This window comes from Rutidosis leptorrhynchoides, chromosome 4, assembly GCF_046630445.1.
Source record: "Rutidosis leptorrhynchoides isolate AG116_Rl617_1_P2 chromosome 4, CSIRO_AGI_Rlap_v1, whole genome shotgun sequence".
Classification (NCBI taxonomy): Eukaryota; Viridiplantae; Streptophyta; class Magnoliopsida; order Asterales; family Asteraceae; genus Rutidosis; species Rutidosis leptorrhynchoides.
In genome coordinates this window covers 425,087,850-425,115,789 of record NC_092336.1, presented here as the reverse complement: position 1 = coordinate 425,115,789, position 27,940 = coordinate 425,087,850, and the positions used below count along the sequence as shown (strand labels likewise).

The following is a 27,940-nucleotide window of genomic DNA, read 5'->3' as shown; positions in this document are numbered from 1 at the left end:
CTTTTTTGTACAAATTCATTTCTACAATTACGTATAAGAAGTTTCACTAAAACTGCATATATTTTTAATTTTATTCCATGATTTTATATATCTTCCTGTATTTTTTTTTTTTTTTTTTTGAAAAGCAAGTAAAACTTTTATTGATAACTCGTAAAATTACATGGCTCTATAATCTATACAATGTAATTTAACCAGTACTATAGTTGAATTTACGTTTACAATGAACAAATTTCAACTCAGAAAATGATCAATATTACATCTTGGCATCTTGCTATACCTTTCCAAAGAACAAACTAATGTATACAGTTTTCATAGTCGATCAAAAGGAATATTGCTTTTATAAGGTCCAGGCAATTGCAGAATATAAGACTTTTTTCTCATATAACTGAAAACCTAATAACATACTCAAAATCCCATAAGCGGTTAGCTTTAGTCAACGTGTACTGTTAGTTTAAAGGAATTCAAATTAAAATATGTTCTTATACATCTAATATATCCAACTAAAAAAAAAAAAAAAAAAGTGAAAAGTTTTCTCTGTTTAGGCTACCCGGAAAGACTAGTAATTCGGCCTAATACTTTAATGTACGCACCCATCCCTGGCCACCACTAAATAGTGGTCCTAGAGAGGATTCAAACATGAAACCTTTCGCAAGGAACACAGGACCACAACTACTAGGCTATCTTGTGATGGTTTAATATATCTAACTATAATAAATATAATTATACTAGTTTAAGACCCACAAAGGTTTAACTCGGGGTGGAGAAATGATTTCTCTTTATTCTAGGATAGAGGAAGGATTGTCTACATCCCACCTCCCCCATACCCCACTCATATGGGATTGGGTATTGTTGTTGTTGTTGTTGTTTAAGACCCACAAAATTTACACGTTTATTTCAAATATGGCATTCTCCACATTTTGCCACAGATTTTTCTGTCATATAAGAGACAATAGTGTCAGCATTCGGCCACCATCATGGCCAGGGCGGATCTATTATGTGACCCATGGTTGCACAGGACACCATTGAAATTCGCAATGTAGTGAAAAAAAATTTAGGTTTTTAACTAGTGATACAAGTGAATAGTGTAAATTTTTTTTTTTTTTTTGTGACACCATTGAAATAAGGCACACAGTGAAAATATTTTTTGGGGTTTTAACTGGTGACACCAGTGACCGCCAATCCTAGACACCAGTGACCGCCAATCCTAGATACGCCACTGATCATGGCCCTAATTAAAAGAAGCTCTTCAACAAGTATCTCATGTTTTGTAAGAACTTAAAACTAAAACTCATATCTTGATAGCTCATATCATATTAGGAGGTCAAGGTATTAAAGCCAAAGATGTAAGTTCAAACTGTTACAACCATTCCTCCATAACAAAAAACAAAAAAAAAAAACAAAAAACAAAAAAAACACAAAACAGACATAGTTCTTCAGTAAGTTACTGTAATATAACCACGGCTTATTTTCAACACAGTATTACATCACTCACTACCTGGTAGATTCTCTTCATCACCATCAACAGGAGTTCCTTCAACAACTAGACCATCTTCGTCAACTGGGCTACCCTGAGCTGCAGGGACATCATGGTCAACCAGGGTCTCCTCGCCAGCAGCACCATTAGGGTCTTCGGGGCTCTGCTCAAACACAGGGCTTGGACTACGGCTGTGACCATTGGCTTCAACTGGACTGCTTGTAGGACTTTGGCTCTTTGCTCTTTGTGGACTAGGCGAAGGGCTGACTCTGTCTTCAGTTGGAGTTGGGCTGCGCTCTCTTCCTATGGTGGGAGGTGGTGAACCAGGGCTGCGGCTTGGGCTCCTAGAATCACGAGGGCTCCTTGTTGGTGAACCAGGGCTGCGGCTTGGGCTCCTAGAATCACGAGGGCTCCTTGTTCTTTCACGCACCACTATACGTTCCTTCTTTGGAGATCTCGAATGACTGCAAACAATAAATTTTTTAAAAAATAATGGGTCAAATGTTTTCAAATGAGTTGTATTAATAAAATGGTATGAAATCACTACAACAGAACAAGTTGAGGGTTATAGTGTATTCGTATATATATTTTTCAAATTTTGAAGTGTATTCATATATAGAATTTTCACAAATTAATTTCATTGTAGCAGTCAGTGTTGAAGAATTCGAAATTCCTCGTGCAGTACTCAGCAAGTACTCGGTTTATGCAGCTCGATGGCTACTCAGTCAAACTCAGTCAAAATTTGGTCAAACTTGATCAAAACTTGGTCAAACTCGGCCAAAACTCGGGATTACTCGGTAAATTGGTCAAAGTTAGTCAAAACTCGGCCAAAATCAGTCAAAGTCAAACTTAGTCAACATCCAAGTACTCCACGAGTTGCCGAGTACTCCCAACAAATTCACGACCATATACTGCCCGAGTAGCGATTTTTGTAACCTTGGTAGCAGTAACTTTTTATATTACTATCATACATGTATTACTTATTACTTATATACCGAGTATTATTAGCCAACCCCTATGACTTGTTACCAATGTCACTGACCCGCCCATTATAGCACCTCCTTTAAAATGCTAATTGACAAAACCAAGCAATATTTATACCACCAGACACTCAAATCAGGTAATGTTACCTGGGACTTCTACTGTAGCTTGGACTCCGGTTTCTGTGACGACGGGGAGAGCGTGATCGCACAGGTGACCTTGAGTAGCTACGACCACGTCTATAAAAACAAGTGATATGATCAATAGGTCTGGCAATCAGAAATGTCAAAATAAACATTGAAAAGAAGCCGAAACGAACTTGAGTTTTTTAGGACTATTTTGGCAGTTCCTTTCAATGTGGCCCCTTTCACCACATCGGTAACATTTGTTCTTCCAGTCACCAGCTTTGCAGTCTCGAGCCCAGTGACCATCAAGCCCACAGTTGAAACACCGCCCTAAACTAGGAGGTGGTCCTCTACCTAAATATTCTCTAGATCCGCCAGGTCCACGTGGAGTCTATAACCAAAAAAAAAAAAAAACAAAAACATTTATTAAGGACTTATATGCGTTTCAATATTTTTGAGAAACAAGCTAGATGTGGCAACTTCAACACATCCATTGCAACAGTCAAAAGCCGCATAGTGTGCATATCTTATGCATGGAACCTCAAAATCAATTTACTAAACAAATTCAGTAATAAGTGTTGATCACTTGAAGTTTGTAACTATTTCTGTTTATAATCGAAAAGTATTGTTTTAGGTAAGTTTAAATTGACCCAATCTGCTTAGACCTTTTTTTTTTTTTTTTTTTAACATCAAAAAATAATTATATAAAACTAGCCACCCGCTAACAAGTTGCTATGCGGGCGCTACGAAAAAATTACACGGGCTTTATAAGCCAATCGTTCTAAACAATGTTACATTTTCCTCTACTAGATAACCAAGAAAAAGAAATACAACGAATTGAATCAAAAAGCGAATTTTTCTTTATCTCTTCACCATCAAAAACCAAGAAATTTCTAAACCGCCAAACGTGCCATAAAAGAGCCGCAACCGTCGCATACACTTTGTTCTTCTTTTCTTCATTTGTGTGCCACCCGTCGTGCCATTCGAGAAATTCGTCCCAACTGTTAAATTGTGGCATACCGATATTCAACCAAATTCTACAAAGTCTCCATAACTCCGCGGCCAAATCGCACGTGAAAAGAACATGTTGAGCAGTTTCGGTGCCCGACGAACACACTACACACTCGATGCAAGAAATATCGATCCCGCGAGTTGATAGATTTACCCGAGTAGGTAGGTAACCTATCTAACGCCAAACGCCACAAAAAAATGTTGATTTTACGAGGAATGCACTTAACCCATTTAGTCGGAATAAGGTTAGTTGGAAGAGCTCGGTCATCCATATATTGCCGCGTCTCGCTAACGGTAAAAGAGTCATCGGAACTAATACCCCACTTCCACGAGTCCGGTCTAGTCGTCAACATGATATTACCTACAGTATCCTGTAATTCGAGTACCAAAGATGCGTTACGTGAACTTGGAGTGCGTTTCCAAGCCCACGTCCATCCCTCGTGCCCGTATCGATCCGCGAGTTTACAATTTGCATCCATATCCAAGTGACAAAGACGTCCAAACTTATTACGTAATGGACCGTCACCTAGCCAATTATCATTCCACAAACTAATCGAACGCCCGTCCCCGATTTTAACACGAAGAACATTATTCGGGAACAAACCTTTCTCTTTAACTTTTGTAAACGAATTAACAATGTTGAACCAAATACCTTTGCAACATATTGTTGTTCCATCCAACCCCGCATTTGGACCGTATAAAGCTTTTAGAACCGCTACCCAATTCGAATTTGGAGATATTTTAAACCTCCAAATCCACTTTAGAAGAAGACCGTAATTAAATGCTCGAAGGCTTCCCACATCTAAACCACCTGTCATATGAAGCGAGAATTTGGTTCCAATTTACCCAATGCATTTTTTTATTATTATCGGTACTTCCCCAAAAGAAACCGGCACGTAAGCTTTCTAACTTATCCAAAACCGTTTCTGGGCATTTAAACAAAGAAAAGTAGTATACTCCAAGACTACCCAAAACAGATTTAATTAACGTTAGTCTGCCTCCAAATGATAACAAGTTCGCTTTCCAACCTGACAACTTTTTAATAAAACATCTTCTAAAACTTTCCAATTAGCGATTGAATTCATATTGACCCCAATTGGTAAACCCAAATACTTAAAAGGAAAAACACCTTTTGAACATCCCAACTCTTGTACGAAACCATCAAGTTCAAGTTCGTCAAACCCTAACCCGAATAAATGTGATTTTGCGACATTTATTTTCAACCCCGACATACCATAAAATTCGTTAAGGGCTGCAAGAATGTTATTGGCACTTTCGCGGTTCCACTCCGAAATAATTATCGTGTCATCCGCGAAAAATAGATGCGAGATATTGATATTAGAATTCCCGACTTTCACCCCATGAATCAATCCCGCTTCTGCCTTGTCTTTCAAGATCAAGTGAAGTCCCTCCATAATAATTAAAAAAAGGAAAGGACTTACCGGGTCACCTTGTCGAAGTCCACGGTGTAAGCGGAACTCTCCTGTCGGACTACCGTTAACCAAGATCGAGGTCTTTGCATTAGTCAAAATCATACGTATCTGACCAAACCCCATGAGCGAGAACATGTGATCTAAGAACTCCCAATTAACCGTGTCGTATGCCTTCTCAAAATCCACTTTAAACAACATGAGACGTTTTTTCTTCAACTTGTACCAATTAAGAAGTTCACTAACAATCAACGGACCGTCTAGAATTTGTCTACCCTTGATAAATGCCGATTGCTCCTTAGAGATGACTTTATCGATTACCGCCGCCAACCGGTTAGCGAGGATTTTGGTGATAATCTTATACTGAACCCCAATTAATGAAATAGGCCTGTAATCTTTAATACAAGAAGGGTTAGACAACTTGGGAATTAACGTAATAAAAGCCGATGACGAACCTTTTGGCATAACATTAGAGGCAAATGCATGCATAATGGAAGAAACAAGCTCGACTTTTAACTCCTCCCAATATTTTTTGATAAATAAAAAAGTGTAACCATTCGGGCCCGGAGATTTATCATTCCCGCAATCCCACACCGCCTCTCAAACCTCCATCTCGGAAACATCTCGCTCAATAAAAACAACATCCGTATGTACCAGTTGAGATTCGGCCGTGAGTCTCGGTAAAGGACCAAAATTCGATGAACGAGTAAACTTTGTAGCATAAAACTCCTTAAACGCATTCTTAATAATACTCGGTTCCGTTACCCAAACACCATTAAGAGATAAACCTTGTACCGTTTGTTTGCAACGTCGATGTTTAAGCATACCATGAAAATATTTAGTATTTTCATCGCCTTCAATATTCCATTTAATCTTGGATTTTTGAATAATATCACGCTCCTCCAATCTTTGTAATTCGGAAACTTCATTAAGCATATCTAGTCTTTCTTTTAGCTCGGCATCTGTAGCAATATTCGAGTCAATTTTCAACTCTATTTCACCCACTTTCTCATGAATCGTCTTAATCCTAGACTTCAATTCGGAACGTTTCGTTTTAACCCAACTTTTGATCTTTCCTTTCATTAGCTTGAGTTTGTCGTTAAAAGCATCTAATTCTTTATAATTCTTTATGGTCATTAGCATTTAACGATGTTCTGATGAACTCATCAAAACCATTCATGTCAAGCTACGAGTGAAACATTTTAAACAGCAACGGTCCAAATTCTAACCGGTTATCGTGAAACAAAAGCGGGACATGATCCGAAAAACCCCGATTAAGAGCAACTAATCGGTGTTCCGCAAAGTTATCAATCGCATTATTAGAAACTAACACCCGATCGATTCTACTCATCTTTGAGGCCGCCTTGTTCATCCAAGTGAAACGCCTACCACATAAAACTATCTCATCCAAACCGGCATTACTAATAAAATTGTTGAACACCCTTGCTTCTTCCCGATTAAATGCCGAACCCAGTCTTTCATGTTCGTTACGAACTTCGTTCATATCCCCAAAAACAACATATTCACCAACATTATTGTTCATGAACAATAGTAAACGATCCCACAAACGAACCTTTGCACCCGATGTATGCGGACCATACACATTCACCATATAAAAAACAACGTCCGAGTCAACCCACTTTCCTTTCACCATCATGAAATTATCGTCACACCATACACGATCTTCAGTAAAAAAATTAGGATCCCAAATAGAAATAATACCTCCCGACATGCCTCGTGATAATGAACAAGCGTAATCGAACGTATAATTTCCCCACATTGTTTTTAACCGAAAAAGTTCCAACCTTGTCATCTTTGATTCTTGAATCCCCAAAAATTGAATGTTATTCGCGTAATACATTTCTTTAATCCACACCCTTTTTTTACTCTTTTTGCAACCCCTTATGTTAACGGATAGCAACCTCATTGGGAAACCATTGTGATCCCCACTGAACCCGCTAGATGTGGATAAATTTCCCGGATTTTATCCAGGTCCATTCCCATTTTCGCACTTAACTCAGCAAACAATGCATCTTCTCTTTGAATCCGGTCAGAAGCTTTCTTATCCACCTGAGGGAACGAATTTGCACCAAAGTAATGGTCATTACATTCGGCAACAGGGACCCCATCTTTATTGCTGTTACCATCAACGCCCGGTTTACACACCGGTTCTGGAGTTCCTTCAAACGAGTCGGGAACCACCAAAGGTGTACTAACATTAACGTTCTTTTCTAATTCGGTTTCATCTACAGAAGATTCATATACGCCGGAAGGGGCCGAGGATAAACCCTCCTCCGAGTCACACTTTTCACCATCTTGTAGTTTGTATGTCCATGATCCGACTTCATGAACATGAACAGCGTGCACAACACCATTAATTTCAACATGTATACCTTCATTAATGATATTTAATTGTCTCGTGGCTATACAAACACGCCCGAGACTCATCACATCATTTCCTTCTTTATCGAAAAAGATAAACTTACCAAATAATTCAGAAACCTTTTTAAACGCACTAGACTTCCACGCACAAAGAGGCATACCCGAAACTTCAATCCACGTGAGTCGTTCATCCATGGTGAAGTTCTTAAGTATTGGGCGTGCATGAGTATACAATGAACGAAATGTAGAGTTGAGTTTAAAAGCGGTGCATGCGTCAACCGTGTCAAACACACACCAAACCCATAATCCTCCCACGTAATGGACCGTTACGTCCGGGAAACCCTCTTCTTTGATCACAGTTCCAAACGAAGGTAAAGAACGAATATCTTTTAACTTAACCAATAACGACTCCATAGGGTTCGAAATCTGCAACAAATCTTGTTCCAATAAGCTAACCTTCTTAATTGAAACCTGAACTGCACCTTTACCTTCATTCTTCTGTGCTGCACCTATACCCTCATTCTTTTTACCACACGCTGCTATTTTTACGTATGAATTAGAATTAGATTTGCTCGATGCAAATGGAGATGTTTGTTTCAATGGAGGAAACGAATCCTTAGAAGGTACATGTTGAGCCGGTGCCTTTGTGGGCTGTTGGAATTTATCGTTACCCCTTTGAAACCTAGCAACTGCGACAAACAATTTTTGATCATCAATTGTGATCGTCGACAATAACCTCGCAAACGTAATTGGATCCTTTAAGTCAGCGAATCGAACGAAACCAAATCTAGTACCCAATTTCGAGAGTTTGAACGCCACATACGAGTCGACGATAGTGCCGTATCACTTGCATAAATCCCACAGTTTGTTCCGATCCATCTTCTCAGGAAGATTTGTTACATAGAACGAAGTTTTCTCCCTAGAAGGTCCCGCTGAATACGGATTAGGTATTGGTCGCGAATTGCCATTGCGTTCCTTATGTACCCATCCGTAATCATCACGTCTGTATCGGTATCTTCCGCCCATGATTGAACGAGAACGATGTAGATCTTGATCGAAGGAAGTGCGATTAGGTTTAGGAACCCTAATCGCCCGTATTTTGGAGCGTGAGGTTTAGGAACCCTGTATGATTATACGATGATAGTGCTTGAACCCTAAACCTTCTTGTTACTGTAATTTGAATCGAGTCTCTCACAGGTCTGATTGCATTGTTCAAGCTGCTTCTTTTCTCTAATCGCAGAACCTGGTAGTCTCTGATAGTGTGTAAGAGTCTGTATACAATGTTTAGGTGTGATCCTATTATTTCCTATTGTAAGGCTCAACTTATAAGTATTTGTTATCACAGCCTCACGTTTTAGATGTCCCTCAAAAGATATTCACAGTATAGATATGTTTTCAGTTTGAATCAAGGCAAAGCAGCCTGGTTGCACCAAAAACATGGTCAATAGATGAAACCATCGGCTATACCAAACGATCGAGGCCCTCAATCGTTGTTGTTGAAAATAAACAGAATCGATCAAACGATTAGATCCCTAAATCATCTTTTCAATACGTTTTAATGGAATAATAATGAACATACAACCCAAACGACTTACTGTCGTCAAAATCAACGAACAGAACCACAACAACTATCGACGGAAATAAATGAAGAAAATCATACTAAACGAACGTCGAAGGTAAGAAACGATCACAGAGCAAAGCCGGCGGTGAAATAGCGACTGAATCGGGCAAGAAAAGCAGTCGATGTAGCCACAATTTCACGCAATTGATTCCCGTAAGTGGTGGTTCGTAACGTTGCAATCGGATTTGTGGGTTGGTGTTGATGGTGGTAGCGATGGTGGCGGTCGCTGGGGTGGTGGTCGCTGGGGTAGATGATGGAGGAAGACAGCTCTGGAAGGCTGTGAATGAGCGTTCAGGGAAAGGGGAAAAAAAAAAAAACCCGATACTGTTATACTATTAGGAACTGTTATACTGTAGCGATTTAGCCAGTGGGATATTTTTGCTTAGACCCTTACCGAGTAACTTTGAATAGTTACCCAACCCGGCTTTCACCCCTCCATAATCTAGAGACCAACTTTTACATTTCTTTATGTGTATAAAAAACTCAAAAATAAAAGCTCATCCAAATACAATAGTATAAGTCACTTACACCCTTTGCAAATTCCACAATAAGCCGACTGCCATTCAAGTCTCTACCATTCAAGCTATATCTTGCATCATCAGCATCACGGGGATCTCTAAAATCCTGTAGTCATAAATCAATACAAGAGGGAAAAACAGGAAGAAAAAAAAAAAGAAGCAAACAACCATGTAACACAATCTTTGCATTCTTTAAAGATAAAATATAATATATATACACACACACACAGCCAAAAGAAGGGATAGAAGAGGTGCGTACAACAAATGCAAAGTCATGCTTCATATCCACATCTCGTACTCTGCGCAAACGGTTTCCAGAAACAGTAAGGCCATCATTACTTAAGAAGCATCATACATCGCGCATCAAGACGAACTAAACACCAGTTTGGATTGTTGCCAATTCCATAAAAACAGGTACTAACACTACACAAAGTATCGCCAAACACTAGGTCCCACCATTTCCACCATTTGACATCACGGCCAGGCAAAAGCCTGATAACCTTCAACAAACTCATTCAAGTTAAATCAAATACACCTACAACAACGATGCCCTTTCCATACATAATCAATAGCATCCTATTAGTCTACGGGGAAACACGCACATCACACTATCTTCCCATGTTTGTTGATCACCTATACTCAATCATGTAGCAAATTCACACATTTGGCAAGTAATACTCAAATCAAATTCTAACATAACCACAACATTAATCAAACAGTCTACAAAACTCAAGTCCTATGCACTCATACTCAAGTCCTATGCACTCATAAAAGAACATTAAGAATTAACAATAATAACAAGAAAAAACATAAACAAACAGTTCAAGTTTTTATCCACTAGTATTTCCAATGACCTTCAATTTGAATACAACAACTGAAAGACGTAATGGAATGCTTACCTCCCATATTTGCTAAAAAGGTACTCCAAATCACGAGAGCGTGTCCGTGAAGACAAATGGCCGACATACAAACGAGTTGTACCATATCGATCATCATAACGAGTTGTACCATATCGATCATCATAACGAGTTGTACCATATCGATCATCATAACGAGTTGTACCATATCGATCATCATAGCGAGGCATTTTCAACCTAATATAAAAAATCCTCTATTAAGGGGGTAGAAGTCAATAAAATTATCTATCAAATGCCAATTGAAGTGAAATCATATAGATTATAGATGAAGCAATAAAACCAACCCACAATAAATAAAATGGTTAATGCTAACAAGAATTAACAAAAATCTCTGCACGTAAAACAACACTTCCTTACTAAATTGTCAATTTTGTACTTGAAGACTAATGGTTTGCGTAAGAGTGGATAAACGTGTTTTAGAAAGAAGAAAATTAACGATCTAGTTACTATTTCAATAAAAGAAGAATGATAACAGAAAACCGTGACCTAGGCATATGTTTGCCTAGTATATAGATTTTTCTTGATGTAGCATAAATTCAATATAAATATCTACACTATTACCTAACACATTAATGCAACATTATTAATAAATATATTAACTCACACAAACCATACAAGTTAAAATATAACTTATGATAGCGTATATGTTGGGTTGTTGGCCACCCTTTTATTTATATTTTTGTAAAAAAACCCTGAGGTTCATGATCGATACATTGTCAATACCGATCTCTTAACCCGACCAATGGAAATGTTGACAGTGACCCTTCTAGTCACTTCATAATAACACTAAATTGGTCACTAGTTAAGTTATTGACCAAAATAGATTGGTCACTTCTCATCACTAACCACCATTCGAGACAAAAATACTACATTTGTTCACTATTGTGACAATTTGTTTGGTGACAAATATCATATAGTGACGAATTTTTAATGGTAACTAAATACAATAGCATTATTTTTTACCAAATAATGAGTTGTCACTAAAATATCGTCAACAAATGACAATTTTTCTTATAGTGAACAAACTTGCAACGAAGAATAACTTGCACATTGGCACCTTCATCTTTATCATATTTGTTACGTGTACTGCCATTTGCCATTTTTCAGTTAACCACAACAGTTGTGTTGGTGATAAAGAGACTAAACTCCCTTGTCTCTGCTGATACGACCGCATATTATCCATAAACGAAGCCTGGCGAACTAACTTTTCCCTGCAAACACAAAATGACATATTACCATATTATTAAACTTGCAAACATTAATAATGATTAAATCATAAAAACGAATAATACAGCAAATGTAATGAACATACATAATAACCAGTTATTGTTAATGATCTTGAGACATTGAAAAGAACTCCATAAATTATGATAATTGTTGATTAATTAATATGTTTATGAAGTTCCTTTCAATATCTCAATCATCTACAATAACTAATCATCATGTATGTTCATCACATGTTTGCTATATTATTCATTGTTATGATTAGATCAATATTAATGTTTGCAAGTTTTAGTAATATGATAATATATCATTTTGTGTTTGTAGAGAAAAGTTATTCGCCAGACTTCGTTTATGGAAAACACGAAGTCATAACAACAGAGACGAGGGAGTTTAGTCTCTTCATCACCATCACAAATGTTGTTGTCAAACTGAAAATGGCATTACGTGTAACAAAGATGATAAACATAAAGATGTCAATGTGCAAGTTACTCTTCGTTGCAGGTGTGTTCACTACAAGAAGATTGTCATTTGTTGACGATTTTTTAGTTACCACTAAATCACTAAATTCTAGTCACTATACACTATATGATATTACGATATTATTGACCAAACAAATTATCACTATAGTGACCAATTTAGTATTTTGGTCTGTAATGATGGTTTGTGATGTAGTGATGAGAAGTGACCAATCTACTTTGGTAACTTGACTAATGACCAGTTTAGTGTTATTATGATGTGACTAGAAGTATAGTGATTCAAAATTACTCCTTTACTCCATACTGGTGCAAGCAAGATGTCGTCAGGTACTATACCATTAATTCAAATTATTTATTCATACTATCAATAGTGAGTATAGGTGTATAAATTATTGTTCTCGAAACACTTCTTTAATAGTTTCACTTAATTTGAACTTCATAAAGTTAGGCAAATTGACATCTTTTTAGTTTGTTTCAGTTTTTATTATATACAACACATAATAGCTGTAACCTTATGTTTAATACTCGTATTTGTACAAATTTGGGAATTTATTGATCAAATGCAGGTGAAACTATAATCTCACTGTACCGCAAAATCAATTGATAATACAACAGATACGACATCTAATCTATATAACATGATTATTCTTTACTAATAATTTTCTACACACATGCAAATATAGGCAATTCACAGAAAACAACAACAATAAGAAATTGAAACGTATCAGCAAAGTGGAAATAAGTAGATGAAATTTGACGAAAAAATATATCAACTTTAGTGTGCTCACGAGTTTGTGTGTATAGCGTTGTAATTCGATACCATCAAATTGAAACGAAATAAATAAATTTGACAAAATCAAGGACCTGAATAAAAATTTCTTCAAATAATTTTGCGACTTGGTGAGTAATTAGCGATATGAACGAACCTTATCAATTTTCCCCAAAATTCGATTTAGACCTAGAACTTGTGAAGATGTAGTTAGAAATCTCCGGTTTTTATATTCTGAAACAGAAATTGTGATCGTTGGATGAATAACAACGAACGGATGTAAATGAATTTAAACGGGTCATGTCGGATCATTCGGATCAAGTCGGGTCATCAGCAGGGGCATGTTTGACCCTGGGTTCTTTTTTTTTTTTTTTTTTTCCTTTTTCAGAGTAGTTTGAAGTCATTGCTGATGAATCTCCGTGATCATAAGAAAGAATAATTTTGTGAATGACAGAAATCGAACCATTAACCTCTACATTGAAAGTCAAGAGCCTTATAATGCCGCTACCAACAGTGGCGGAGCCACAGTTTAATTTGAGTGGTCAACTGACACCACTCAATATGTGTGTATGTCAGTAAATTCATATAAGTTAGTGTAAAAATAATAGACTCCACAAATATGACCCCAACTCATTTGTTAATAAACTCATTTATTAAAATTAATATCTACGGAGGAGTAATTGAAACAACCCCAAACCGTTTAACCAAAAACGGAGTACTTTTTTTTTTTTTGTTAGGTCCCATTAATATAATACATTTTCAACTCTGTTTTAATCGAAACATAACATCATAAGGATACGTTTAACAATCTATCATGACCCTTGGCACACAAATTACACTTTACAAAATCATTTGTAATAATGACCCGATCACAAGAAATACGGGTTAAGACTCAATTGCCCAACCCGATACCAAGAGCATAATCCCGAGGATCTACAAAATCCCCAATCCACATCCATATCCGAAAGCTACCCCATCGAGCCCAAGCGCTACTACGCAACTAGTCTATCAACTAGCTAGCTTCACAATCACAATACCTGTAAAAAGGTAAACAACGAGAGGGGTAAGCTAACGCTTAGTGAATGCAATAATTATACATATACATATATAATCTACTTACTTGCAAACACTTACACAATACCGCATACAAGCTAGCAATTCGACAGCCATGCAAACATCATGCATAAACTACTATCCACAATTCACAAGAAGCTAGCAACAACAATAGCATATAGTTCACAATTTAATATGCTAAATACAAATTCACTCAACCATGGTTAACCAATCGTACAAGGGAACGGTACTTGAAAGACCATCGGAGTTCATAACATCCATTAGTGCTACTTAAACACCGCGTAATCACTAATCCCCCGGGTGATGTCTTGAACACCGCGACTAACTCACCCCCATGACAATGTGGCGTCTTGAACACCGCGACGATTCCACATGTCAATCAAAACAATGAGTGGTGTCTTGAACACCGCGACAATTCCACTCCCATGACAATGTGGTGTCTTGAACACCGCGACAATACCACATGTCAATCAAACAATGAGTAGTGTCTTGAGCACCGCGACAATGCTACTCGTTACTTAGAATGTGGTGTCTTGAACACCGTGACAATTCCACATTCATATCACACAAATAAATACATTATATACGTACACGCATAATTATTCCACTCACCTCGTGAACTCGAGCATTACAAACCATGCGCGAAATCTTCACCACATGCAACCGAGCAAGATTTTACCTATAATACGCATATAGGTATACACATAATCAACATACAATCCCATTTGGACTCTCGACCCGCCTAAATGAACAACAAGTGCAAAATATACCCTTTTGCACTTTTAACGTTACCCGAAGGTCCAAAACTAGCGAGACTAGTTCCCGCGTTCTCGAAATACCCAATTATGTCAACTTTAACCTCTAAACGCATACTCGCTCGTATTTTACACAAAACCCATTCCATGGTTGACCAAGTTTGACTTTATTGCTAAAACACCAAATTTTAACCTAAAATCACTTCTCGCGAGTAATTACATTAAAAGCATCATTTAACACTTAACAAAAGCTTTTAACATCCAATTAATCCAAATTAGTGTCATCCGCAATTTTGACCCAATTCAAATTGCTCATTTTGACCAAAGTCATAAAACGCCCCAAAATCACTAACGACTAGTGATTATATTTTCAAGACAACCACTAACACTTAAATCAAGTATTTACCTACTTGATTTACCAAAACTTGATTTAAAACTTAATTTGACAATGAATTGAGCTTACTTGTCCCAAAATACCCATTCGACCCGTTTTTACCTAAATTAGGGTTTACACCCAAAAACCAAGTCAACACAAGTGTTCTAAGGTTTAACCAACATACGCAAGATCCAAACTTACAATTTAATCAATCGAAACCCTAAGTCACCCATTTAGGCTTACTTACATGAATTTTACCCAAAACCCCCAAATTTCACAATAAAATGGGTTTATAACTCTAACTAACACAAACCCTAACTCAAACAAGAAATCAAACACTACAATTCGGATTAGGGTTTACCTCAAGCACCAAAACGAGCTCTAGTAGCTAGAAACACCAAGGAGAACCAAAACCCGCTTCAAATTTGGGCAAAAATCACCATCTTCATCACTAACTCAAGCTTCCTCTCTCTAGAAAACTCATCTCTCTCTCTAAGATTGGGAGTGTTTGAATGGATGTCAAAATGATCCAAAAGTGGATCTAAAACTGATATTAAAGCCTCAAATCCGTCCATAAGTGAAAGGACCAAAGTACCCCTCATTTAACTCATTAAAAGGCTGAAAAGTACCAGAACGTGCCTATTGTCGCGCCGCGGAGCAGGTTTGTCGCGCCGTGGCCCAAAGGGTGATTTTAGAACATGTTTTTCAAGCTTTCTGACCTTCAACATAGGCATTTGTCGCGCCGCGGAGCAATTTGTCGCGCCGTGACAATTGCCTGTTTCATCCGAACTTCAGCAAACTTGTTTTGGCCATAACTTTTTGACCGTAACTCCGTTTTCGATGAATCAAATATCGTTGGAAACGTAATAAGATTTCCTTTCTAATGGTAAGGTTTTGAAATGTCAACTCAAACTTTATTTGGGATCGAAAAGGTACGTACACATCATGTAACTCAAACAACGTCCAGTTTTCTTCGACATTCGAACAAGCAACACGTGTACGCTTGGTACACTTCATGCACTCATCGTACAATCATCTTTATACTATTATACAACCAAGTATGAACATTCTAAAGATCAATCAAGTACCTCAGACATGTATGAAGAAAAACGGGATGTTACAACTCTCCCCCACTTAAATTCAATCACGTCCTCGTGATCCTAGTCACTTAACTAATCCGAACCTACACTCTATAGTCCTCCGACACACATCCAAACTCGATGTCTGCAACAATTCCATTAACAATTTCCATTAATCCGAAGTTTTCACCACACGCTAATAATCCCTAGCGTGCATTACCGCAACAAGCGATATTTCACGCGCTCAACGTTCAAGCTGCCTCCATTAAAACTCTGCACTTTAACAGTCCATAACGCAACACTCAACCGGTCAATCAAGTATGTTCTCTATTTCAAGAACCAACCTCCCTCATTTCCGTAACCGGATTATTCCTTCAACGAAGAAATTTCGGTATCACCAAAATAATCACTCTAGGGAACACAAACTTTCCCATCGATCGATCCGCACACGATCTCCAGTCTCTGGATTAATCCAGGACGACAATAATACACCACGAACTAGGAAAATCATCAACACTCGACACAGGGTTTCTCCTCCAAACCCTACAACGCATCCATACCCTACGGCTCCTTAGTACTAGCATGGAAACTATTCGTGTACTAGAATCCTGTCAATGGCGAATTATTATCCCGACAATTCGCAATTCGTCACACGACCCTTAAAATATTCACCGACGTCGGGTGAACCCTACTACCTAGACCGTCCATAAAGGATGGCCTTGACATTTCAATGCAACCAACACGTCACATCACTAGGGAACACACCCCTGCAAAGAAACAATATCCGCGTATCTCTATGTGAGACAATCGGAACCGTCGCTCCGCGCCTCACAATCGTCCATAAAATGGAATAATCCACTGACGATTTCCACGATCACGTTTCCCGAAAGGGAATATATAGTATCCATACCGAAATCGAACTCGTACCTACTCAACAGCACTATCCGGGTTTCGCACCAACCCAATTTTCATCACGAGAGCACCCGCAACGACAGTTACATTCTCTCAGGTCCGTGATCTCACACTTCACACTTGGTCTCATACCGCACTTGGTACTGCACGACCACCTTATACAAGAAGACTTACACTTCACTTGATCTAACACCACCGGAGATTCCTCGGGCGGCAGCAAAAACTCCCCCACTTAGGATTTATCTCTCCATTCTCACCGCCAAGATGATAACATCCCGCGGAATTGTAATTTCACGTCATACCTGACCATTCTCACCGTTGGTCATAAACATCAAATCACTGCAAATTCACTTTAGGCTCTTAGAGCCGACATGTACTATCACTTGAGACGTCGTACACGCGACGACATCGCACCGTCATACCACAAATCATAATTTATAGCTCTTCATCGTTCGCAAAGCGAACTCCACCAAAGTCCCACACACGCCTCTATGACTAGGCATATGCCACTCCGATAAATCATTCGTGCATCTCAGTCGAGATCACCCGACCTTCTACGCAACGAACCATTATCAACAATTACTCACTCTCATGGGGAAGAGTGACCAATCCGACACAATAATTGCATCGACCGCAATATCAACGCTTCATCATAACCTTCGACCTAATCGACCATTAAGCCCATCACCGGATCACCGGTCATCCTTACTCGTCCATCACATAAGAGCAACAAGATTCGCTCATCTGCCACTTCATAAGAAGTATTTACTGCAATGCTCCTAAACTTCGACTTTTGCAACCGTCGAATTACTATCACCCGTCGATCACTATTTAAAATCTTCGATGCTTCCAAAGGGTATCTCACAAGCACCCTAAGCACAAAGTGATCACACCATCACCGGAGTTGAACATTACACTAGCAGGTATAAGAAGGCACCTGACGCCGTGTCATGCAGACTCCCACCACAATCAACCGAATTTTAGAAACTCGACCTTTAGGTTCCATACGCCCGATGTCACCCGTCTCTCTATAATAATGACCTGGAGTCATACATACCCGACAAACCTTACGGTTTATCGTCTTATCGAAAATTCCTAGTGATCACACGCTACCCGCAATAGTCCACAAGGCCAAACGATATAGCCTCACGAAACCCTTCATCTAACACTAAAAAGATGCTCGGGAACACCAAGTCTTACACCCTTCTACATCTCGATAACACCACTACTACAAGGGATATTCCGTTAGGAATGTTACCCTACAATCCATAACGCACTAACGCAATCACCATCATACGGGTCCCACTCCCATGAGTTTAATGACCCAACGACTCCACGATTCGCCAATTCCAAGGCGACTCACAACAAGAATCCCAACACAATTCTCTAACCACACACTCTACCGAGTGTAACTCAAAACTACAATCATTAGACTTATTGCATTCCATTACGAAATTCAAGTCTTCGCCGCACACACGCACACGTAAATCGGTCATCCTAGTTACGATAGGTAACTAAAACCAATAACATTCTCAACAGTACACCCACTACTTAGGGTGACTAAGCACGTGCCAAACTCGTGAGCTGCTCACTCACCTTAGCTAACCGAATCCAGCGTAACACTTCCCGACTCGTAAAGAACTCAACGTGACAACAAACACATCACTCGAGACCACTATATCCTAGGAACCAATAAAAGATTCCTAACACGTCCCGTTCTACCCCAACCATGCCACGTTTCCTCCGTTCGGTACTTGTCATGTCATGCTTAGTGTCAAGATACACTTTCGTAATAATGGTGATCGGTCATTATTACAAATGTGTACCTTACCATTTCCACACGGTTACACAAAGTACTTTACCCGGACTGACGCAACATTCACACAAAATAACACGCGATAAATTCTAGTACCCGAATGACCAAAGTCCTTACGTGAACTTGATCACTCAAAACCGTCAAACATACGAATCTCTCCAATAGATTCATTCCTAGGATACCACCCAAAAGATACCTGTATATATATATACACCTATATACAATATAATAATAAATGTACACAAGTACACTGCAACCACAAGTCAACCTACATCCTAGGTGACTATCACTAAAACAATGTCCACGTTCGCCTACTTACATTAGGCACTAGCTATCTAAGGCACTAATTCACACACGAAATAAGGCCCCACATAATCACACTTTTGACAAAAATAAGTCCTAGTTAGTCACCTACTCTAAGGCACTAACAAATCTCAATCCGACCCGTATTCCTACAAGTCCCGCAAATAACGCACATCCGTCAAAAGTCTAAGACTAGGCACCTATTCCAAGGTCACCTAATTCCCTTAGACTATGCTCTGATACCACTTGAAACAACCCCAAACCGTTTAACCAAAAACGGAGTACTTTTTTTTTTTTGTTAGGTCCCATTAATATAATACATTTTCAACTCTGTTTTAATCGAAACATAACATCATAAGGATACGTTTAACAATCTATCATGACCCTTGGCACACAAATTACACTTTACAAAATCATTTGTAATAATGACCCGATCACAAGAAATACGGGTTAAGACTCAATTGCCCAACCCGATACCAAGAGCATAATCCCGAGGATCTACAAAATCCCCAATCCACATCCATATCCGAAAGCTACCCCATCGAGCCCAAGCGCTACTACGCAACTAGTCTATCAACTAGCTAGCTTCACAATCACAATACCTGTAAAAAGGTAAACAACGAGAGGGGTAAGCTAACGCTTAGTGAATGCAATAATTATACATATACATATATAATCTACTTACTTGCAAACACTTACACAATACCGCATACAAGCTAGCAATTCGACAGCCATGCAAACATCATGCATAAACTACTATCCACAATTCACAAGAAGCTAGCAACAACAATAGCATATAGTTCACAATTTAATATGCTAAATACAAATTCACTCAACCATGGTTAACCAATCGTACAAGGGAACGGTACTTGAAAGACCATCGGAGTTCATAACATCCATTAGTGCTACTTAAACACCGCGTAATCACTAATCCCCCGGGTGATGTCTTGAACACCGCGACTAACTCACCCCCATGACAATGTGGCGTCTTGAACACCGCGACGATTCCACATGTCAATCAAAACAATGAGTGGTGTCTTGAACACCGCGACAATTCCACTCCCATGACAATGTGGTGTCTTGAACACCGCGACAATACCACATGTCAATCAAACAATGAGTAGTGTCTTGAGCACCGCGACAATGCTACTCGTTACTTAGAATGTGGTGTCTTGAACACCGTGACAATTCCACATTCATATCACACAAATAAATACATTATATACGTACACGCATAATTATTCCACTCACCTCGTGAACTCGAGCATTACAAACCATGCGCGAAATCTTCACCACATGCAACCGAGCAAGATTTTACCTATAATACGCATATAGGTATACACATAATCAACATACAATCCCATTTGGACTCTCGACCCGCCTAAATGAACAACAAGTGCAAAATATACCCTTTTGCACTTTTAACGTTACCCGAAGGTCCAAAACTAGCGAGACTAGTTCCCGCGTTCTCGAAATACCCAATTATGTCAACTTTAACCTCTAAACGCATACTCGCTCGTATTTTACACAAAACCCATTCCATGGTTGACCAAGTTTGACTTTATTGCTAAAACACCAAATTTTAACCTAAAATCACTTCTCGCGAGTAATTACATTAAAAGCATCATTTAACACTTAACAAAAGCGTTTAACATCCAATTAATCCAAATTAGTGTCATCCGCAATTTTGACCCAATTCAAATTGCTCATTTTGACCAAAGTCATAAAACGCCCCAAAATCACTAACGACTAGTGATTATATTTTCAAGACAACCACTAACACTTAAATCAAGTATTTACCTACTTGATTTACCAAAACTTGATTTAAAACTTAATTTGACAATGAATTGAGCTTACTTGTCCCAAAATACCCATTCGACCCGTTTTTACCTAAATTAGGGTTTACACCCAAAAACCAAGTCAACACAAGTGTTCTAAGGTTTAACCAACATACGCAAGATCCAAACTTACAATTTAATCAATCGAAACCCTAAGTCACCCATTTAGGCTTACTTACATGAATTTTACCCAAAACCCCCAAATTTCACAATAAAATGGGTTTATAACTCTAACTAACACAAACCCTAACTCAAACAAGAAATCAAACACTACAATTCGGATTAGGGTTTACCTCAAGCACCAAAACGAGCTCTAGTAGCTAGAAACACCAAGGAGAACCAAAACCCGCTTCCAATTTGGGCAAAAATCACCATCTTCATCACTAACTCAAGCTTCCTCTCTCTAGAAAACTCATCTCTCTCTCTAAGATTGGGAGTGTTTGAATGGATGTCAAAATGATCCAAAAGTGGATCTAAAACTGATATTAAAGCCTCAAATCCGTCCATAAGTGAAAGGACCAAAGTACCCCTCATTTAACTCATTAAAAGGCTGAAAAGTACCAGAACGTGCCTATTGTCGCGCCGCGGAGCAGGTTTGTCGCGCCGTGGCCCAAAGGGTGATTTTAGAACATGTTTTTCAAGCTTTCTGACCTTCAACATAGGCATTTGTCGCGCCGCGGAGCAATTTGTCGCGCCGTGACAATTGCCTGTTTCAGCCGAACTTCAGCAAACTTGTTTTGGCCATAACTTTTTGACCGTAACTCCGTTTTCGATGAATCAAATATCGTTGGAAACGTAATAAGATTTCCTTTCTAATGGTAAGGTTTTGAAATGTCAACTCAAACTTTATTTGGGATCGAAAAGGTACGTACACATCATGTAACTCAAACAACGTCCAGTTTTCTTCGACATTCGAACAAGCAACACGTGTACGCTTGGTACACTTCATGCACTCATCGTACAATCATCTTTATACTATTATACAACCAAGTATGAACATTCTAAAGATCAATCAAGTACCTCAGACATGTATGAAGAAAAACGGGATGTTACAGTAATTCAGATGACTTTTTTTCGGCGAAAAGATAAATAAAGTATATTAAAAATAAAAGGATAATTCATCAAAAATATGAAAATCCTAGGAATACATCTAAGGAGAAAGTCTAAAGGCACACAAAGCCTATTTGAAGCATTACAACTAACCATGTAATCTAATGGATCAAAAGAAATATGCCCCTAATCTAGAGTTACAAACAAATGAATGCAAATTTGACCACTTGACTGTTGTTGACTTACAGCTTGAACTTATTCCATGAAAAAATATTCCAATAAAATTGATTGGAACTTGGCAGTCATATTGATCTTGTTGGAAACTTGGATTTTGAACATGGATGACAACTTGAAAACTAAAACATACCGCACGACAACATTGAGCTTGGAATCATTACATACATATTATCCTTGCCATTTGAAATGTCATATTTCTTAGCTCACTAAAACTTCCACACCACATTTCATTTGAATTGATTTGCAATTGTTGATAATTTTATCATACAGAAGGCTTTTCGACTTCACTTTGAGTGCAAAGGCGCTCAACACGGTGGCGATCCAATGTCTCCTCTTCCAAGACATAATTAGCGAGAAAACATCCGTTCTCCAAATAGAAAGAAGCCCACCCGATCTTCATGTAGCCTCGACTTGAATTGAATCAAAGGCATAATGTTTCCAAATTTCGTTGAGCACAATTTGAGAAACTTTATGTACCATGGTCTCTTGGATTGCAAGGAATTAGACTTGGAAACGATTGACCATCTTACCCGCCATACGACCTCGCACTAGATTGTCAAGGCCTCGGGTATTCCATGAGGCAAACCTCATTGTTTGGAAGGTTTAGAAGGCGTCTTGTCCGGAGTCATGTTCTCCATAAAAACACCAAAATTATGCAACTCTTCTTTATACGAAAGTTTTGCAGAACCAAATTGTTGACTGCCATTTAAACCAATTTTACAAGAGGATTGTCCAAGAACATGATTAATCTCGCTAGTGGTATCGAATAAATCAGAGATGTTGGGGATCTCATCAATCCAATTAGACTTCTTGTTTTTGCCACTGTTTTTTGGAGGCACAATAGGTTGAATAAGAATTTCTTTTGTACCTGGCCGAATGTTTCTGGTTTTGATTTCTTCACAAGATTTTCGACACGGAGGATTTAAGCATTTATCTTCGGTTGCAGGTTTAGAAATTTGAGCATCGGTGAGTTTGGCTGCGTAAATTTTTTTAGGAGAGGGGTTAAAATGGGTTGAAGATTTTGCAGGATCTTTAAGAGAAGATAAAGGGTTTTCTGGTGAAATTTTGTGGAGGGTAGGTGAGACGACCCGACCCAATCCATAGGGACGAATACAATAACATATGATAACATTGCGAGGTACTTGACCTCTATATGATACATTTTACAAACGTTGCATTTATTCTTAAAAGACAAACTATCATTACATCAATATTTGACATTTTCGTCTAACATTTCCTAATATCCAAATGACCTAACCTGTCATTTACTTATTTATATTCTCTATTGAACTCAAATGACTCGAATGCAACGTCTTTGTATCATGGCTTAAAAGGTCCCAAGTAGTATCCTTAACATGAACTAATGCACAGCGGAAGACTTAATTCATACCTGAGAATAACATGCTTTAAAACGTCAACATAAAGTTGGTGAGATATATAGGTTTGATGCTAGCAGCGTTATAACAATGGAACACAAGATTTCATATATAAACATTTTAATAAAAATATTCTAAGTGGTTGAGCACTTGGTAACCATACTTAACATTTAATCACGTCGCATATTCCCTTTATTATGAAATCTTACTACACCGTACCAATGTGTAGTCACGAAACGAAGTACTGTGCAACCGTTGAATACTGGTCGTCCAGTCCGGTTGGGGTTGTCAGGCCCGATAGATCTATCAACAGGATTCGCGTTTACAATACCTCTGTAAATATTAGTTACCAAGCTACAGGGAAGTATGCAGTGGTACAACTCAACGTATAATATATTTTTCAGTTACTTGTGTCCATAGCGTAAAACATAAAATACATGTATTCTCATCCCGAAATATTTAGAGTTTAAAAGTGGGACTATATACTCACTTTTGTCTTGAAGATATGTAATTTCGACTTGGTCTCCGATTGATATCACGAACCTATCCATATATAATATATCAATACCTTTTCTTTTTAAACAATCGTCACATATATATACTTATAATACTTTTAATACTTTTAATAATTCCTTAGTCCGTAGTTAGCAGTCCGATGTTAGTAATTCAATTTTAATGGTTCATATTTAGTTGTTTAATAAACCCCCAATGAAATAAATAAAACCCCCATCGTATATGTATTGGTCGAGATTAATCTTGACCCATGGTACCGGTGTTGTCAAATGACGTGTTGCGTACATAAAGTACCGGTGTTGTCAAATGACGTGTTGCGTACAATCATGGGATCTTATGATTAATCTTCTCGTATTGTTTACGGGTGATCCTGAACCATATAAAATTAAATTATGAGTACATATGTATAAAATATCATGTTACTTTAGGAAGATGTGATTTATTTAATTTTCTCCAATTATTTTCGTGGCTAAACTAGTCTTGGATATCCGATTTTGTTTTGGTCATAATTTCTTCGTTACAACTCCGTTTTTGTTGATTCAACTTTCCACTTCCTTGGATCGAGTCCCTATTTAAGAATATGAACTGTAAATACCTTAGTTTGTATTCTAAATCATAGGTCATAGGTCAAATTTTGGTGAAACTTATGAAGTTAATCATTTTTGTTACAAAAACATCATTTAATGACCATTTTTCTAAAAATACCTATACTATGAATTAAATCATGAAATTTTTATGTGTTAACATATTCATAAGAAATATCATTTTTCCAGAATATAAACCTCCAATTCAAAGTTCAAGATGGTTTTTAATTATCCAACCCAAAACAGCCCCCGGTTGCACTCCGACGTCATAAAAACAGTTTTTTAAGGTATTCTTTGAAAAACCAAGTTATACCTTGTTAAATTAGCATATATTTAAGTTATATTACAGGTCTTGAAGTATTTTAAAAGTTAAGTTAGAAGGATCTATTTAGTTTGCAAACAAGTTTGAAATCATTCAAACTATGTTTTTGTTGTTAAAATTGTATACCATACAATAAGATAGCTATATATATATGAATCGAATAAGGTTATGAACAAAGTTACTACCTCAAGTTACTTGGACAAGATTACTGTAAAAGAGGAGTAAAAACCTAGAACCAAAAGAGTGATGAAATTGGATGAAAGATTGGAAGCAACTTAAGACATAAACTTGAATTGAAAGTTGTATTTTTGTAGTGTTTTTGTTGATCTTTTTATGGTGGTGTTTAAGGTGATTCTTGAGAGGATTTTTGCTGGAGTTCTTAGAGAGACATGAGGCTAGTAAGTGTGTGTGTTTAGCTAGAGAAATGATGTTCCAAAAATTGAAAATGGATGCATGTATTTATGGTGGTGTAAAAGGTGTATAAATTTGTAATTTTGTGAAAAGATCTTTTAATCATGTGAAATTGTCATACTAAATAACAAAAGTAGTTACCTTATACATAAGGCATGAACAAGGGCTGGTTGGTGGTGATTTGATGTGTATATACCAATAGTAAATACATATAGAAGCTAGGTATGATACGAGTACATATACTCTAGATATACGTATAGAAATCTTGTGAAAAATGGAATGAGGATTCAAATATAGCTATCTTTTGTGAATATACTTATATTGTTTTATGTATTTAAGTCTTTAAAAGTGATTAAATACATTATATATACGATATATGTATAAACATTATAGGTCGTAAGTATTTATGTCAAATAACGTTACGTATAGTTATCGTTTTGAAAGCTTAAGTTAGTAGTTTTAAAATATACTTATAACTTATTGTTATTAATACAAAATGAGATATTTAAACATCCTTAAATCATGTTAAATATGTATATATACATATATATACACAAACGTATAATTAACATATATTGTATAGTTCGTGATATCATCGGTCAAACTAGACGGTTAAACGTTATGTAAAACTATTTTCAAAATCATAAATCTCAACAATTTAGATTGCTTATCATGTTGGTAAGTTTTAATTTATGTAAATATTAATCTTATAAGTGTAAAACGATCGGAAAAATCCGGGTCGTTACAGTACCCACCCGTTAAAGAAATTTCGTCCCGAAATTTGGTAGAGGTTGTCATAAATAACAATAGGAATGTTTTCATGACGAATATAAGGTATTAATAGAGTTTTATCATTATTGGAAGATATGGATAAAACGATTCGGTCATGTGAAGCGCACGAGTGAAGCTATCACAAAAGAATGAAATGAGTGAATATAGAATTGTTTTAACTGATGTCGAGATTAGGATTGATTTCCAGAATTTAAGGGATTTAAAGAAAATCTTATGTAATAAGATTTGGTTCTTCGATGATTTAGAAAACATGATCTCCTTTGATTTAATGCGATAATTTGTTTCGATTTCTTTGTCGGATATTTCACTATAAATCCACCTCCTTCCCTTTCTTACTTCCATACCTCACATCTCTTACTCTTCCTCCTCTAATTCATACCTTAAGGTATCCTTTAAAATGCTTCATCCCGTTCTGATTTTTGTTATACTTCTAACTTTCATATCTTTCATTCTTCTCTTTCATCTACCGCTAGAAGAATCTATTCACTTTTATGATTTTCTTGGAATTATAATGTTTCTAATTCTCCCGTGTCTTTACGTCGCCATACGTATTGATACACACGGTTTGTAGTTTCTGGGTGGTTATTGGGTTTGATATCTTTCCTTATATTTCGATGCTCCTGCTTCTGTTTTCCATAATCATTGTCATCCATAGTTAATACTCTCTCCTATTTGCTGTAATCTATACCCCAATTTCTATTTTGGGACTTTGTCCCTTCGTTTCTTCTTCCCGTCCTTGAGTCAAGCGATCAATAGTTCGAAATTCGTAGGTATAAAATTCGGAATGAACATAGCTAATGCTCTAAGAAAGGAATGGTAATGGCACGATTTTGATTTGTCAAATTACCAGAATATCCAGGAAAATAGAACTATCAAGATGATTTGTTCTTAATATGTTTCGGAATTGGATAGAATGTAAAAGTCGTGTAACATGGCACATGATGACGGTACTGTGAATCATCATATTCCATTAGAAACTTAACATGACTTACTGTAATATAATGAAGTTGATCAAGTTTCATTATATTATACTAGTTCATGCATCAGTTCCCAACACTGCTTCAGAACATTCCTATTTTAAACTTGAAGGACTTAGAAACTAACACAGTTTTCTTTATATTGTAACGCAGATATTACAGAGAGATAAATGATTTCAGATAAGGATAGTGGTGAAAATATCTTCAGAAATATGAAAGATATGATAATATCTTGGAATTTCTAATGTCGAAGGATGATGATGAAGATTGACCCGTAAGGGTTTAGATTCAGAAGCAAGGTGTTTGCTACAGAATCGTCATAATTCTTTATGTACAAGTTTAGTCCTTGTAACTTGTTTAGAGTCTCCTTCATGGTTTGTTCAATCCGGTTTTCAGTACCAATTTTCTATCGAGCGTTCCTAACACTTCCTTCTTTTATCATCAACATTTGGTCATTAAGACCTTCTACAACATGCTGCTTCGTCAGTATTTTCAAAGTTATCGGATCTGGGTCATTGGTTATCAAACCAAGATGGTTTAAGGAGAATTGTATTTTTAGATGATTAAACGCTGATGGTAATATGATGGAATATAAAA

The 27,940-nt window shown here is 37.3% G+C and overlaps 1 protein-coding gene across 4 annotated transcripts; it reads right to left on the bottom strand.

Annotated features, from left to right (window-relative positions):
• Positions 1 to 1,293: 1,293 nt before the first annotated feature.
• On the bottom strand, positions 1,294 to 13,177 carry LOC139839408 (uncharacterized). 4 transcript variants are annotated; one of them, XM_071829468.1, is made up of 9 exons: positions 13,024 to 13,121; positions 11,423 to 11,670; positions 10,442 to 10,636; positions 9,802 to 9,841; positions 9,553 to 9,648; positions 2,775 to 2,971; positions 2,605 to 2,694; positions 1,894 to 1,938; positions 1,294 to 1,842 (listed from the first exon to the last, which is right to left on the bottom strand). In XM_071829468.1, exons 3-9 carry the CDS (start codon positions 10,627 to 10,629, stop codon positions 1,485 to 1,487), a joined length of 1,014 nt encoding a protein of 337 aa, XP_071685569.1. In that variant the 5' UTR covers positions 10,630 to 10,636; positions 11,423 to 11,670; positions 13,024 to 13,121; the 3' UTR covers positions 1,294 to 1,484. The 4 variants fall into 4 exon arrangements, with proteins under 4 accessions (XP_071685569.1, XP_071685570.1, XP_071685571.1 ...); XM_071829469.1 differs by having other exon boundaries at positions 11,517 to 11,670; XM_071829470.1 differs by lacking the exon at positions 11,423 to 11,670 and having other exon boundaries at positions 13,086 to 13,177.
• Positions 13,178 to 27,940: the final 14,763 nt, after the last annotated feature.

What these genes read in the sequence shown, in the direction of transcription:
- LOC139839408 (XM_071829470.1), bottom strand. Translation starts at nt 10,629, where the DNA reads ATGCCTCGCTATGATGATCGATATGGTACAACTCGTTATGATGATCGA. An exon ending in AGCATGACTTTGCATTTGTT is followed by an intron (nt 9,649 to 9,801) that starts GTACGCACCTCT and finishes TTATGACTACAG; the next exon opens with GATTTTAGAGATCCCCGTGA. An exon ending in AATAGTCCTAAAAAACTCAA is followed by an intron (nt 2,695 to 2,774) that starts GTTCGTTTCGGC and finishes TTGTTTTTATAG; the next exon opens with ACGTGGTCGTAGCTACTCAA.